General features: G+C 42.3%; 1 protein-coding gene across 4 annotated transcripts in view; it reads left to right on the top strand.

Moving 5' to 3' along the window:
- LOC100558787 (uncharacterized) overlaps nucleotides 1–16,422 on the top strand; it is a 178,642-nt gene that overhangs the window by 131,552 nt on the left and 30,668 nt on the right. For 2 of the 4 annotated variants that reach the window (XM_062961106.1, XM_062961101.1), the window contains one exon: nucleotides 12,983–13,082. The exons of the other annotated variants lie outside the window; for them this stretch is intronic. In XM_062961106.1, the coding sequence (XP_062817176.1) occupies nucleotides 12,983–13,082 (100 nt within the window). The remainder of the gene's footprint in view (nucleotides 1–12,982; nucleotides 13,083–16,422) is intronic. 4 annotated transcript variants of the gene reach the window in all.

Here is a 16,422-nt window from a genome sequence, read left to right as displayed (position 1 = left end):
CATTAATTTATATACTTTCTAAAATATCTGATTTATTGTTTTTTCCAGATAGAGTTAGAGCAGTGGTCCTCAACCTGTGGGTCCCCAGGTTTTAGCCTACAATTCTCAGAAATCCCAGCCAGTTTACCAGCTGTTAGGATTTCTGTGAGTTGATGGCCAAAACATCTGGGGACCTACAGGTTGAGAACCACTGACTTAGAGGTTTCTCATTACATTTGTGCAACACTCCTACACTCTGAAGCTAACACACTAACATGTTTGGAAAGCTCTGCTCTAGAGTGTAAGAACATGTACAACCAGGAATTGAAAGTAATTCAGACAGAGAAACATACATTATACCTCTATTTATTTTTTGAGAATCATTTCCTCATGTACATGTTAGCTGAGTGACTTCTACAGTCAGAGAAATACAGGTGTGTAAATAGTCTCAGTCGTACCACAGCTCTGTTTGCCATCTGAGGATTAACAGCACAGTGTCATACTGGGAAAAATTCATTTTTAGTATTTATTGAAATAAAAATGTTATTATCTCCTCTCCTTTTTCAAATTCAAAGCCTGAAACTGTGTTGTATTATATTTCTTTACTGGATGCAGGGAAATGACCTTGATAGCACACTTGAGGCTTTATCTCCTTAGAGTTATGGTCCATTCCCTTGTTAGTGATAATAAACTGTATTAGTTTCTACTTTACACTGGTGTAGATTGTCTACATAATGCCAAGAATGTTTTCTTTGAAAAAGAGGTGGAAAGGTTAGCAAATTACTCTCTGTGTGTCTTTTATTTAAAAGGATATAACATAACTAGTTCAAAAAGATGATATATGTCTCCATGATGAACTATTCCTTTTTAAAAAAATCTTTTCATGTAAGAGTTTGGGTTATTATTAGACTACACATCATTGCTACCAGATGTTTAATAGACACAGCTGACAGATATATCTTGGTCACAAATTAGCCAGTCTATGAATACCTTAGACTTCAGCTAGAGGGCATAAATGGTCCTTTGAAACACTGCTCAACTGTGTGGGAACTTCTAATCTCTGAGTAGCTCCCATCACACTGTAGCCAATTTCCCTGGGAATGTCAGTGGCAGGAACATGTTTAAAGTTTCAGTTACATTTCATTCATTGGCGATTCATCAGTGATCACTTGTGTTCAAGTAGAATGGCCTTCCAAGTGTAGGGTCTTGGCGGTGGGTCCATAGGTGACTGTGGAAATCTATTCTTGACCCACATGTTATTCCACAGTGAGGGCATTTGAAGGATTGAATCTCCTTTTTTGAACCCATTAGAATTCTAAGATCTTGTGGAGAGGCTCTTCTCTCTATATTTTGCCACTTTCCCAGGCATGTTTGTTGGGAACAAGGGAGAGGGCTTCCTTAGTTGCTGCCCCCATTCCCTCTCAAGGGAGACCAGAATGCCCCTGTCCTTGTTTTTCTTCCATCAGCAAATTAAAACATTTAGTACCACCAGGATTTTAGAAACTGACTGAGATGGGCTTTAATGCTGTATGGTGCTGTTTTAAAGATTTATATGTAGTCTTTTAATTAATTTAAGTGGTGTAGTTTTTAGTGTTTTTAAACATACAGTTTGTTGAACTGTTTTTAAATAAAGAACATGTATACTTTTATTTAAACCTTTGAATAGTTTTAAACCATTGTTTTAAATACACTGTTGAATATTATTACTGAGAGAAAGGTGAATTGAATAAAACACCAAATCAAGGGAAGTCATATCACATAAGAATGCTGTCAGCCAACAACAATGAAAGCTCTTCTTTCCTTTAGGAATAGATAAAAACAAAGATCGGTACATCATAAATATTGTTTAAAGTCTATATTAAAAACCTTCTACAGTACTTTTGCTCCAATTAAATAATTAAGCCCTAATATTTAAGTCCAGTAGCCTGTTTTCTGGAAAACCCTACATAATATTACAAACTCCCTAAAATCCTATTCTCATTAATGTAAGATTCTGTGGCTTTAAAATAGTCCTCTGGAAACCTTTTACCTTCTCTCTGCACTATTGGCCTATATGACAGGCCTTAATTAGCACAGATTTTTCACGTTCATGGATAGATTGGAATTTGGAGGCACTTAATGAGAAAGGTCTATTACCTTGACCAGGCTAAAATTACAGTTAGAGGACATTTCCTTGCTCTAAAGCCTGACTGCATACAAATATTTGATTATTAACATACTGCATGCAAAAAAAAGAAAAGAAAAAAAAGAAAAGAAAACATGTGATCTTAAACAATGAAGGGCCAGATGCTCAGAGTCAGTTAATCTTTCCCATTTACACTAGAAGGCCAACTGTGTTTAGTTTGTATCCTTCATTGCTGGTGTAGCAGAGCAATGGCTTGCAGACTCTTAAGGAAAACGACTTCCTGATTAGCAGGGACCATAAGATGATGTGCCACATACACTTCAACTCCCTTGTTCCTTCTGACTTTATCTGCAGTCTTATAATAGCTAAAGGGAAAAGTATTTTTCCTGTTATTATTTGTCATAATACAAAGTATTATTTATTTATTTATACTGTATTTATATCCCATCCTTCTCACCCCAAAGGGGACTCAGGTGGCTCACAAAAAGGCACAATTTGATGCCACATATACATAGGATAAAAAAACAACACATATACATCATCATTATTATTATTATTATTATTATTATTATTATTATTATTAATTTCATTTCTATCCCGCTTTTCTTCTTCGAGTTCTCTGTGAATGCACACTGGTGAAGTATACTGCGCCTGCGCAGGCTCTAACGGAAACTTTCCAAGCTTTACATTTTCAATTTTTGGCGGTAACCACGCCCATTCCTCCCTAGCATATATAAGGCGCTCTGGCTCCGCACTCCCCAGTTCCTTTTTTTCCGCCGCAGTAGCTCGTCGGAACTTCATCCATTTCAAGATTCAGAAGATAATATTCAAGATGCCAGTGCCTCATCTCTAAGGAGAGGCATGTTTTTTGCCTTCTCTGGCACAGGCAAACTTAAACTACGTATCCTGCTTCAAAGTGAAACTCCCCTCGAGCTTCGGATTTTTCTCACGCAACATCCTCGTTGGGCCCGTACAGCCAGAGGCTTTTCCGGAAGGCCTTGCCATATCCCAGCCTCCCTCTCCCTCTCCTTGGGAGCGGCCGTTGCTGAAAGCCTCTGCCGCCCTGTTCTTATCGGGCTCCGGTCAAGCTGACAATAAGCCTCCCCCTCCCCTTTCGTGGGAGCGACGGTTGCTGAAAGCCTCTGCCGCCCCGTTCTTATCGGGCTCCGGTCAAGCTGACAATAAGCCTCCCCCTCCCCTTTCATGGGAGCGACGGTTGCTAAACGCCTCTGCCGCCACGTTTTTAAACGGGCCCCGGCCAACCTGGCAGTAAATCTAAAATGTTGCCTCCTTACCGGCTGGAAAACTTCGGCAGGAGCTAAGAGGCTGGAAAAAACAAGGACAGCCAGGCTAGGCTTCCCAAGCCATCTCCTCGCATGATTGTCCTTCCTTGGCTGGGCGGGCTCTTTTCACAGCTGCCCTCGCCCTCCCCGGAAGAGTTGTTGGCACAAATATAAAGGCAATCCTCTCCTCTTCGGAGAAATGCCTTGGATCTGGCTGCCTTGGCGGTCGCCAAGCTCCATCTACTGGCTCCAGAAAATCACTGCAGCCATGCCAACCCAACCTTTCACCGTCGACAAGACACAAAACTTGGATGGCTCAAGCCCGGCCTCAATGCTCCTCGGTTTCGACCAGGATGTCTTTTCTCGAACCCGGCGCACAGGTGAGCGGCTCCGAGGCAATGGTCTTCTCTCCATTCTCCTTATCAATGGAGAGACCGCCCAATATCTCCAGCCTCCCTAAGACTCTGAGATGCCTGGAAAAGGGCCATAGATTATTATCCATAGCCCTTGCCCCTCTTCTATGCTCCTTTGAGAGGAGTACGATCTGGGCCTCCCTCACTAAAGGTGATTCTGCCTCTAAATACTGCCGATGTGTGGATCTATCTTGAACTATACCTGACAAACAGCCTAAAAAGGATCAAGCTACACTGTTATTCTAATGCCACAACACCGCCTCCGGCGGGTGTTTGTCATCACAATCCCATCCCTGGCATTTGTCTTCTCTTGCGACAGACCGAGTTTTTCCTTACCGCCCTCACGGCCGATCCTGAATCGGCTCCCGAGGAGAGAAGCACCACGGTATCTACCATAGGCTCTACCATCCAGCACGAGTCACTCTGCTATAATGGATAGATTGTCGTATTACAACTCGACTACCTCGGGTTCGAATCCCAGTTCGGCCAGGTCTCCATGCATCCTGCAGTGTTCGATCAACTCCATAGACTGCTATATACAGAGGTTTCTCGCTACCTGGAGACTTATTCTCCACGCCCCCCGATGCCGAGAAAAGGAAATTCTTCGACATCATTAGTCTTTCCGACACGGAAGACCCTCGGTACCGCTAGCCTATAGGACTCGGCATAAGCCCAGTCCCGCCGATGACAGTGATATCTTAGTCTCAAAACACATAGCTAAAAATACATCCAGCAGTCGGGCCCGTCAGTAGCCCCGATACTTCTACCTAAGCTGAGTCCATCAGTTCAACATTAAAAATGTTGCACCATAATCATATAGCCATTTATCATGGAATTATATTTGCAACAAGTCTCACGGACATCTAGTCTGACCCCCTGTCAAAGGGCAAGACAGAGAGATCCAAAGCCCTAATCTAACAGCACCTCTTCTGAGAGAACTTAGTGCACATCCATCTTTCAATCAGCCCAAAACCCACCAACAACACTCCGCCGACACCGATGTCGGAATCAATAAGGCGATCGGGACTCAGCCTCCTGGACCATATGCTGTTCTCGCTACTCTCATCAACGCAATATATTGAGACGCCACTAGCTATCTAACACCCGGAGAAGCAGCCCCAGAGCCGATTGCTTCTGACGTGATTCTTTCGCTCCAGAAGGCCCTCCTCTGGATCCTAACAGCTGCCCCGCATGGGCCTACTCCCGAAACCTCCTCTCGGGCTCGAAAAAGTATTTTTCAAAACAACAATTGGTCTCCCTCCCTCCATAGGGAAGGGCCTGACAGTTATATCCTTCCCATCCTCTAGATCAGAGGGAAAATTTCCACTGCTCTTCTCCGCAAGGACGAGATTTTTTCCCTCTACACTATTCCTCTTACACTGATGTTAGATCCAATGCCTCCCATCCTAATATTAGCCTCAATCCCGCTTACTACTGCCATCCCTATAGCTCTTGTTCAGGCTGACGCCTTACTGGCACCCCCTATGGCTGCTATATGGGACCTCCTCCGTCGTCTCTCAAACTCTCCTAGATCCCCTCACTTCCCTAGGGCAATCAATCTAATCTCTGATGCCTACCCTTCAGGGAACACCCGAAAGAGGAGATATTCTAGACCAAGGAAATTCCCCTCTCCGGCTAAAATAAAAAACAAAAAAAACAAAAAAAACATTTTTCCCCTGACATCGAGTCTGGCCTTTTCCAGCTCTCAGGGTTGCTTTCCGTCTCCACTTATCGGTCAAGGAGCCGGCGCTGTCCGTTGACACCTCCAGGGTCATGTGACCGACAAACCCCTATGGTCCATCATTTCCTCTCCGCCTAAGCGGTGCCTATTCACCTACTCACATTCGTATGTTTTGTTTTGTTTTTTTTCAACTGCTATGCCGACAGCGGCTCGACCTAACAACGGTCGCTCACTCCGCTCCCCGGATTCAAACCCTAGACCTTTTGGTCTATAGCTTCAGTGGCCCAGCACTTTCACACACTGTGCCACCAGGCACTCCAAGATGAAGCTGGTACCTTCTCTAACATACGACTCACGGCTCCTCGGCTGCCAGGAGACTATAATATAATAAAATGAAATAAAACAGACCCAAAAAAATAAAAAAAAATAAGGGATAAAGACCACTATCAGCAAAGAACATGGAATGCTAATCCCAACTCCGTTCTCGTGAGTGCCACCCATCACTACACCGATTTAAAGTTTCCTACGTCTCCTCTCGACAAGAACAGCTTAATGTCCGAAACTATACAGTCAACTCTCCGGCATGCCTCCTCACGTTTTTACCCACTATGGGTCATACATGGGAGGCTTAAACCCTCTTGGTTTTAGGTACTCCTTACCTTTACTCCGCCTCGGGATCCAAAGCCTTCATAAAGTGTCCCATGATGGGGTCCTAACTCTGTCACTGACTGCTGAGACCCAAAATCACTTACCAGACTATACATAAAACCATTCCGCAACCGCTCCTTCCACTCGCGGACGCGCCTGACTCCGATCCCAGGACTGCCCGCTGAAGGGCATACCGACGCTGATGACTGACCCATGCTTGATCAGGGTCCTCTCCTGACTTCTTACACAGCCTCTCGTTATGTGGCTATGTTAGTCTCCAAACCGTAGCATCTACGCATTAGATATGTGGATAACCATATCCCACAGTCCTGATCCACACTTCTCCTGCTCGGTCGACACTAGTTCTTTCCGAACAGCAGTCTATCCTAGTTGGCACTACTCGCTCTACTCTTCCGTTTTCCTCATATCTCCTCTGGTCACGGCTAACCTCCAGATATGCCCAACTTTAAATTGCCTTGGGCCCACCATAAAACCCTTTCCAACCACATGCCTGACACTAAATCAGAGCTCAACTATTGGAGTCACCAGACATTTCGCAGATTGCGATTCCCTGCTTGTTCTTCAGACTGGACGAATCCGAAATATGTCCAATCGAACCCTTTGTACCAAAGGGCTTTTTGTTTTTGATTCATCAGCAGGCGGCTCCCGCCCTTTTACACGAGTCAAATACTAGCCAACCCTTTACTGTTACGCCCATGGGCTAGTACAAGCAGGAGAGCCACCATGCATGTTTTTTCTTCGGACCCGAGAGATCTCCTTACACCCGACCTCTACTTTCCTCACCCTTGGTCTTCTGTCCGCCTCGGCGTCCACAGACTTTGCTCTCTCGTCGCTGGATACATGCTTCTTATCCATCTTCTGGGCCCAACGAAGCAGAGACCAGGTTTTTCCTTGCTTGCCAATCACCTGGTAGCGCCACTGCAAAATGACTATGTCAACCTCTACCCGACAACCCACTCCCGATTGTCAGGATGAATCCTAGGCTTGATGCCTTCTCACTTGGACGAAACACGGTCCAGACTCCTCGCTACCCCAAACCTCAGTTTGATATACTTTTCGAGTCACATCTCTCGTGACCGTCACCTCAGCCTACCACCCCTCAGAGTTAGGGGCCTGACGGGTGGATGATCTTTGTTTTTCCCCCTTTCTTTCTGTCTTCCACAAGACACCTTACAGCCCTCGACATGGCTACTGCTTCCTTTTCTCCCACGGTACCGTCATACTCCGCACATGCCAACGCATAGCATGTCCGGTGTTTGTTCTCAGCCCTCGCGTTGCCTATTACTACGTTTTTCTACATCTTCTCGATGGTTGGAGAGCCATCCTCTTCCACAACCAGACGACCCAGTCGATGAAATGTCTTCCCAAATTCTTCACCGCCAATGTCCATACAAACCGGGCATGCTCGGTTCCGACCCAGCTATACTTCTCCATGGAATTACATTGGCCAGGAGCTTCGACTGCCACCTACCAGGCCGTTCCCCACCTCCTTCAGTCGCATCTCGCTTGACCAGAGACCTCCCATCCCTTATGGCCACCCTCCAGAGCACTTCGCTGGCCTCCAGATGCAGGGCGTCCATTTGCACCATCTTGATGACCTTCTCTTCGCAAGTTATAGACTCAAGATGGCATCCCAACCACATGTGGTTCTCCATCAATCTGTGCTGGGCTCCAATTTTCCCTGAGATACCCCTTTTTCCTTATATCCGACTAATTCGGCTTTCAGCCTGATGGTGTTGTTTTCCTTTCTCTGACATAAATATGTCTAGTAGTTCATCCTACTACCAAAAGTTTGTTGACTTGCTGAATGCCAACGACACCTGTGGACTTCCGATCACTACTGACACTTCCCAGCAGTAAGTTGCTGGACAGCTCTATATGACAGCCAATGACTTGATATCTTCTACATGGCCGTGAACGACCTAACTTGTTAGGTGGCTACCTCCAGCTATGAGTGTCTCTCATATGAAACATTCCTTTGCTGATAAACTGGCGCTCTCGTAAGACTTACTTGGCTCCTTTCTCGTTAATATATACAGTTGAAACAAATTGCTGGGCTTGCTTACTGGTGTCGGTTTGATGCTTGCCCGACCTTCCATAACCTCAGCTTGCTAGTCTCCACCAGTGTGCACTCACAGAGAACTCGAAGAAGAAAGATAGGTTGCTTACCTGTAACCATGTTTCTTCGAGTGATTCTCTGTGAATCCACACTAACCCGCCCGTCCTCCCCTCAACATCAAACCTCCCCCTTTCTACCGACTACTGCGGCTCAGGAACTGGGGAGTGCGGAGCCAGAGCGCCTTATATATGCTAGGGAGGAATGGGCGTGGTTACCGCCAAAAATTGAAAATGTAAAGCTTGGAAAGTTTCCGTTAGAGCCTGCGCAGGCGCAGTATACTTCACCAGTGTGGATTCACAGAGAATCACTCGAAGAAACATGGTTACAGGTAAGCAACCTATCTTTCTCCTGTGGGTGGGATTCAAAGCGGCTTACAAAATACAAAACCAATAAAAATACATCCACACACAATACATAATCAGCTAAAACATCATAAACCAATATAAAACACAATTTAACATATCATATAAAACAGTTAAAAGCTTAAAGCAAGCATATTTAAAGGTATTCCGGCCACTGAGGTTATTTGTCAAATATTGTTAGACTATTATCAAACTGGCACTGTCTGTTATCATTCGTCTGGGAAGGCCTGGCTCCACAGAAAGGTTTTAATTTGTGAATGAAAGGCAATTAAGAAGGGGGCTGATTGTATCACATTAGGGAAGGAGTTCCAGAGCTGTGGGGTCACCACCAAAAAGGCCCTCTCTCTTGATCCTACCAACTGCACCTGCGATAATAGTGGGACCGAGAGAAGGGCCTCTCCAGAGGATCTTTGGGCTTGAGCGAGTTGTCAGAAGGAGATACAGTCCCTCAAGTAGGCTGGGCATGAACTGTTTAATCAATACTTAAAACATCATAATCTTAAAATCAATTACTTAAAAGCCACGCAGTCTAAAGGGAGCTTGCTCTTGAGCTGGCAAGACCACCAGCCCTCAGAAACACCTAGGGGTCTTTCTAAGAAATAACCAGTTGGTCTTTCTAAGAGATGAAAACTCCTAGAAATTGCTTTTGATTTACATAGCTAACTGCAGTTTTGGACACTGTGTAGGAATGTTCCTCATGGCTCTTGTTGCTATGTACCATCAAGTTGATGCAGACTTATAAGTGACTCTTGATAGGGTGTTTCTGGCAAGATTTATCAAGAAGAGGTTTACCATTCTCTTTCTCTGAGGCAGAGAGAGTATGATTTACCAAAGATTACTCAGTGGGTTTCTATGGCTGAGCAAGGATTTGACCCCTGGTCTCGTATCAGTGCTTTTCAAAGTGGTTGTTCCTGGATGATTGTTGGTCCTTCAGCCATTGACAGCCAATCTCTGGCAAGATCCAGGAAAGAAAGAAAAATGTATTCAATGAACATAACTCGACCATTTGGAAAACAATAATTGCTAGTCCATTATGTCAAATAGCCTGAGTTTACACTATGTTTTCTCTGATAGTTGATTGTGATGGTGAAGTGATTATAATAATCTAATTCCACCTAAAGATCAGTTAGCGCACAGGACATCACAGAAACTCAGGAAAGTTATTTATGGCACAGGTGCAATCTTCACCACCAAATCTCTGAAACCCTGCCTTAGCTCGACTGAAGTTTTATTTAGTTAGGCAATTTTTATCCCTCCTTTTGCCACTTCATGGCCCAAAGCGGCTAACAGCATTTATACAAATGCAAACAATACAAACATTAAAAACAGTACATAATAAAACCAAATATTTGTCAGTTCTGAAAAACATTAAAACCTGTATATTAGCATAAAACTATGAAATCCTAAAATCAAAGGTTCCTAAAGGCCATTTGGGTGCCATCATATATTTATATCAATAATTCCAATCAGCTGAAGGCTTTCTTGAAAAAGAATGTTTTAAGACTTTTTCTGAACTTGAGCAGGGTATGGGCAGATCTAGTTGCAACCTTTGGCCTCTAATCATTCACCCTGCCCTTTCAATCATACTGGGCTTTTAAGTTTTAAAACAGCTTTGTCCCACTTCATAACATTGGGTCATACCAAGATCTTTGGGGCAGTCTGAACAGCAGAATGGGGTCTGATTCTGTAAAATACACATATTAAAATGTATTTCTATAAAATAAATATTTAAATACACAGAACAAAGACTAAAACACAGGACTTGAGTTCATTATTCATTATTCATTATTAAAACTGGCTGGCTAGGTCTGTTAGAAGAGCTAGGTCTTTAATGGGAGTTAAATTCCAACAACTCATTTAGCTGTCGGAGCTCTTCCAGCAGGTCATTTCACGGTCTTGGAGTGGCCAATGAAAAGGTGCTTTTAGTGGTGGTCACCAGTCAGGTTCTGACTGGCTGGATTAGCTGCCCCCTGGAGGATCTAAGTGTTCAGGGCAGATTGGGAAAAGGCGATCCTGTAGATCAGGGGTCCCCAAACTAAGGCCCGGGGGCTGGATGCGGCCCATCGAAGCCATTTATCCGGCCCCCATGGCAAAAGGACAGAAGGGGGTTGGGCTAAATGACCCAAGGACATTTATTATTATTATTATTATTATTTGAAACACAACAAGATGAGTCCACAGCAGATACTCTGCTGGCTGTTGTACTGGATCATATTCCGGACACTTCCCAAGTGTCTAGGACTGTGTGATGTATCGGCGAATAATACATGCAGGTCCCAGTAAGGTGGCCTTCTGCAGCTGGCAGGTGGGGATTTTGTCATTCCGATTGTGTTTAAGTGCAGGCCAAGGTTTTTAGGCACTGCACCCAGTGTGCCAATCACCACTGGGACCACCTTGACTGGCTTGTGCCAGAGTCTTTGTAATTCGATCTTTAAATCCTCATATCGTGTCAGCTTTTCCAGTTGTTTCTCCTCAATCTTGCTGTCACCTGGTATTGCAACATCAGCAATCCATACTTTGTTTTTTAACACGATTGTGAGGTCAGGAGTATTGTGTTCCAAAACCCTGTATTATTATTATTATTATTATTATTATTATTATTATTATTATTATTATTATTATTAACATTGAGTCTGGTTGGCCATCTGTCAGGGGTGCTTTGCTTGTGCTTTCGATGCACAAAGGCAGAAGGGCATTGGACTCAATGGCCCAAAGGGTCTCTTCCAGCCCTCTTTTTTATTGTTGTTGTTGTTGTTGTTGTTGTTATTAATTATTATTATTGCTTGGTGGCCAACTATAGTCCGGCCCTCCAATGGTCCGAAGGATGGTGAACTGGCCCCCTGTTTAAAAAGTTTGGGGACCCCTGCTGTAGATTGTTTGGTCCCAAACTACTTTTTACTTCAAATGGGCTGTAGCCTTCTAGGGAAGTGAGCATAGCGATGGCTGAACTTATTATTTTAAATTAACTACTGTATCTATTACTATGTATCAATATACTCAATATACTTGCATATCAGTATTAGTGCACCTCCTTATAACAGGATGGCTAAAGACATCTTAGGCAGAAATATGTACACATGCATGATGAAATGAGAAAAAAGTGAAGTGGCCACTGCCAATAGTATAAATGGGATAAGTTTTTCACAAAGCTATTTCACCCAAGGAATGTCTGTCTGCTTAAAATTAACACTTAATTATGTGATTGCTGCATGGGTCTTTAACAGAGCAAATGAGGGGTCCATATGGATTTGGAAAATACAAGTTTTTTTCCCCAAGTGTTTTTTGCCCCAGACCTCGGGTTCGATACTCCTGCTGCTGGTTTTAGTTTCAGCTTTTATGAAGCTATGCAAGCTGTTGAACCCATCTTGGGAGCAGAGTTTAGCATCCTCTTGACATAGAAGCCATCACCTGTCACTTGCTGCCATGAACCTTAAATAATTTTGACCCTTATAACTATAGCCTTACGAGGCCTCAGTTCTCCACTTCCCCTACTTTTTGGACAGAAATTTCCATTACAACCTCTGGCTCATCCCTCATTTAGCAAAGCCCATTTGCTGAAGGAAAGGCAAAAAACACAAAATGGGATGCATCTACACTGCAGGCAGTTTTAATGACAAATTTTAAACTTGCATCTTATGTTTAATCTTTGTTTTGTGTATTTTAATATGTATTTTGTGGAAATATGTTTTAATATGTGTATTTTAAAGAATGTTTTTAGATGAATGTGTGTTTTAGCAATGTTGTAACTTGCCTCAAGCTGTGAGGAGAGGCGGGCAAGAAATAATAATAATAATAATAATAATAATAATAATAATAATAATAATGTCATATGATACAACTTTAACTGGCACGGCTCTGTGCTCTGGAATCATGAGAGTTCTTGTTTAGTCAGGCACCACTGCTATTTGCCAGAGAAGGCTAAAAACCTTGTAAAACTACAGCTCCCATGATTCCATAACATTAAGCCATGGCAGTTAGTGCGTTCAAGCTACATTCTTTTCACAGTGTAGATGTATCCAAGATTAAACCAGTCAACTCTCTCCACCTGCAAAGATTGCCATAGTTGAGGCTCTTCCTCTTTCCTAAAATCTTCCCTAAAAAGGAAGAGGAGGTGACAGAGAAGCTATGCCAGGCTGAAGGGAACTAAGATACAAATATTTTAACACAATAGAAGTTGAAGTGTATAATAGGAGGAGGAGGAGAAAGGACTGAGTCATGGAAATCTCTTGATTGTCCCACAACACACACCATAACTCAAACGATAGTGTCTCTGCACATTTCCCTTATTAAGGATTAGTAGCAGTAACATAGAGACTTGCAGTTTGTCTGATCCCAGTATTATTGCTTATAGGAATTAAAAAGACAGAAGAATCTACAGTCGATGATGAATAAGTTTTTGTCAGAGTCTGAAATAGCTTTGAAAGAACGGCTTCCTCCTAGACCCAAATCAGGTACAGTATCACATTGTATGAACTACATATCTGCCTTTTTTATGAAAAGCAGTGCCAGTAGCTAACACACTAGATTCTGTGGAAAGGAGTGATATGTGCCATATCTGGATTTGATTCCCCCTTTTCTCCTTTACTGAGTGCTGAAGTGAACATCCTATAATATGGAAAACAATTATATGATCAGAAGAATGAGGCCACAGCCTCTGAAGATCAAAATGACACACAAAAGGGAGCACTTTGGCATTTACCTTGACAGCTTGCTCAGTACAACAGAAAGGGAAAAAAAGGAAAAGTATGGTATATAAAGTAAGTTATAGTTCTATATTTCCTCAAGTGATATAATCACTTATATATTATGATTGTAATATCAGTTTATATATTCCAACTGTACAGATAAGTACATATTTCAATGTCCAATTTTAACAAATATAATCTTGATAATGTTCTCAAGTTTTGTAGTAATCTTCTTCAAAATCAATAATTCAAAAAGTTCCATGTCAATAGTAACTCATTCAAATCAGAAAGAAAGAAAACCTGAGAAGACATTGGAAGGAAACTTACTTCGCATTTACACATTCAAACAGCAAATTCATTTTTCATTGTCATATATGAAATCTGGAAGCAACCTAGTGGAAGGCCATTAAGCTAGGCCTTAGGTCCCTTCCACACAGCTGTATAAAATCCACATTGAACTGGATTATATGGCAACGTGGACTCAGATAACCCAGATCAAAGCAGATATTGTGGATTATCTTTCTTGATATTCTGGGTTATATGGCTGTGAAATGACCCTAAATGTAAAAACAATAGTTCCACATTGACTGATGTACCTATCATTGCATGAATGGTCATTTATTTATACTGGGTGATAGGAGGAGCCACATTTCATAAGCAGTTCTCTCATCCTCTGGTGTATAAAGGTGACAGCTGCTCCATATGTGTATTCTACACTGTAGAATTAAGGCAGTTTAAAACCCCTTGAACTGTCTTGGCTCAATGCTGCAGAATCATTGCAATTTTAGTTTGGTGAGACACTAATCCGTTTTGGCAGAAAAGGCCATAGATCTTGTAAAATGTCAACTCCTATATTTCCATCAGTGGGGGAAACTGAGATGATATTACATTCGTGTGTGTGACAGAGAAAGAGGATGGAGTGCACCTTTTCTATGACATAAATATTAGCCCTTATTTCTTTATCTGGTACAGAAAAGAAGCAAATAGGGCAGCTAACAGCAAAGGAGCACACATAGAAAATGTGTATTCCTACCATTTTCAGAGTCTCCCCCCCCCCCCCCCCACCCCTCACTCTGCGGTCACATCTGTATGGAGGAGGAAGAATCCCACCCAGAGAGGCAACCTATCCTCTTTCCATCAGCCTCCTTCCTTAAATACTTTCCCCAATGAAGAAATTAATTACATGATGTCATGCTTGATTTTATCTGATTTGGAAGCAATTCATCATTCTTTTGCTAGTTCTATTAGGCCAGGCAATCAGCATATTAATTCATTTGTGAGACTAAGCTCAAGGGTAATTACAGCAGGGAAACTTAATGCCTAAACGTGTTAATGTCTGTAATCAGAACTATTTTCTCAGTGCGGAACAATTGTTAGACAATTACAGTTGGATATGATTGCCCTCATAGACAACAGAGGCCATGTCAAGAGGGAGATATCAGCAGCTTGTTTTGCAAGTATGGTATTAGGAGCAGGCTCATTTTCCAGCAATCTCTTTTGTCTGGCTTCTGCCAATCCATCTCCTTGCTCAGATATAACATTGTTAATTACAGTTAAAAGTTCACATCTTTTCTCTTTCTTTGTGTAAGAGCAGAAAGGGGTTGAAAGGGACACTAGAGACAAAAGACAAATCATTTGCCCCTGAAGATGTCATCAAGCTTTGCAACCTCTCTCTGTGTTTATATCTTTTAATAGAAATGCTTTCCCCCACCTCTTTAATATGATGGCTCCTCATTTTCTGCATAAATAGATGAATAATCATATAAATGATTCTTCCCAGGGTCTGTAGAGCTCAGAAACATGGTTTCCTTTTGTGTGATAACTTCCAGAGGTAACTACCCTGTCTGGCTGTCAATGCTTCTTTTATGGAACAAATATGTGTTCCAATTATTTATAGTCCATCTTTCTTGACAATTTCACTAGTGACCTCTTCTCCGTTCTCCTCAATTCCTCAAGGTGTCTCTACACTATGCTTATTTGTTTAGGTATGACCATATCCAATATTCACTGAAGTGTTCAAATGCATTCTGAGTTTTCACATTTGGAGTTTGTTTTCACATTCTGAGTAGCATTTTCAAAATTAGTTGAATGAGGACATTATTGCATGAGGTTTGTTTGGGGCATGTGTTAGCAGCTTCTTAACGATGGGTGTTAACATTGCTTATCCCATGATGTCATTTCAAAGCAATGGCTTTCTAATTTTTCCCTCATTGTTTTGGGTATGTATAACAGACACCCCTCACTCTACTCTCTTCACACACACAAGCACCCTTATGTGAGAAGCGAGAGATGTCAGTTGGATTTTAGATTTTCTTTTAAAATGGTAGCTGCCACCAACCTAAAACATTTTTAGGATTTTTGTTGTTAAATGTACTTGAGATAAGTTTATCCCATTCCCTGCCCACACTGTTTCCACCCCCTTGTTCCCAAATTGATGTTTATTATGAGGCTTTTCTGTGGTATTTAATTGCTGTATTGCTGGAACTATTATAAAAGCTTCTTAATAGAAAGATATACGGTTGAGGCTTTTGAAAGTTGAAAATAGAATAAAAATTTATTTTCTTAAAACAGGCAAATAATAACTTCAGAGAGGTATATAAGCGTAAACGGTTACAGAAGTTCTTCAGCTTAACTTAGTTGTATGTTTCAGATTACTTCATTTAGTTTCAAATAGTTCCAATCAAACCAAACTATCTATTGGTCACAGAAACCCTCGCTCTATATGCTGAGAATATCACGAGTTCAACTAACCTAATCTAGATAGCCCCCTGGGTTGTTAACTAACTCTAACCTAGAGTCCTTCTATTAACCAGCCCAGTAGTGAGAGTCAATCTCTTGAATTATCTCCCCCAAGAGATCCAAACTGCCTGACCTATCCTGTTAGTTTCACAGTTCTCTCTCACACAACCAAAACTCCAAACTGCTCTTTCCTCTCCAAAACCCAAAACCGAACTACCTTGGAGCTCTTTTCTCTCTCTCTGCACTCTAAAACTTGGCTCCTCCCATCTGCTCTGGCCAATCCTAGGATTCTCTCTCTAAGCTCCTCCTTCTTTCTAACCACACTCAAGATGGTTGCCTGGCATTCCTCTACAAAATGGAGGCCTGC

Source organism: Anolis carolinensis, chromosome 1 (assembly GCF_035594765.1).
Source record: "Anolis carolinensis isolate JA03-04 chromosome 1, rAnoCar3.1.pri, whole genome shotgun sequence".
NCBI lineage: Eukaryota > Metazoa > Chordata > Lepidosauria > Squamata > Dactyloidae > Anolis > Anolis carolinensis.
The sequence above is the reverse complement of the archived record's forward strand: the minus strand, read 5'-3'. Positions and strand labels throughout refer to the sequence as shown.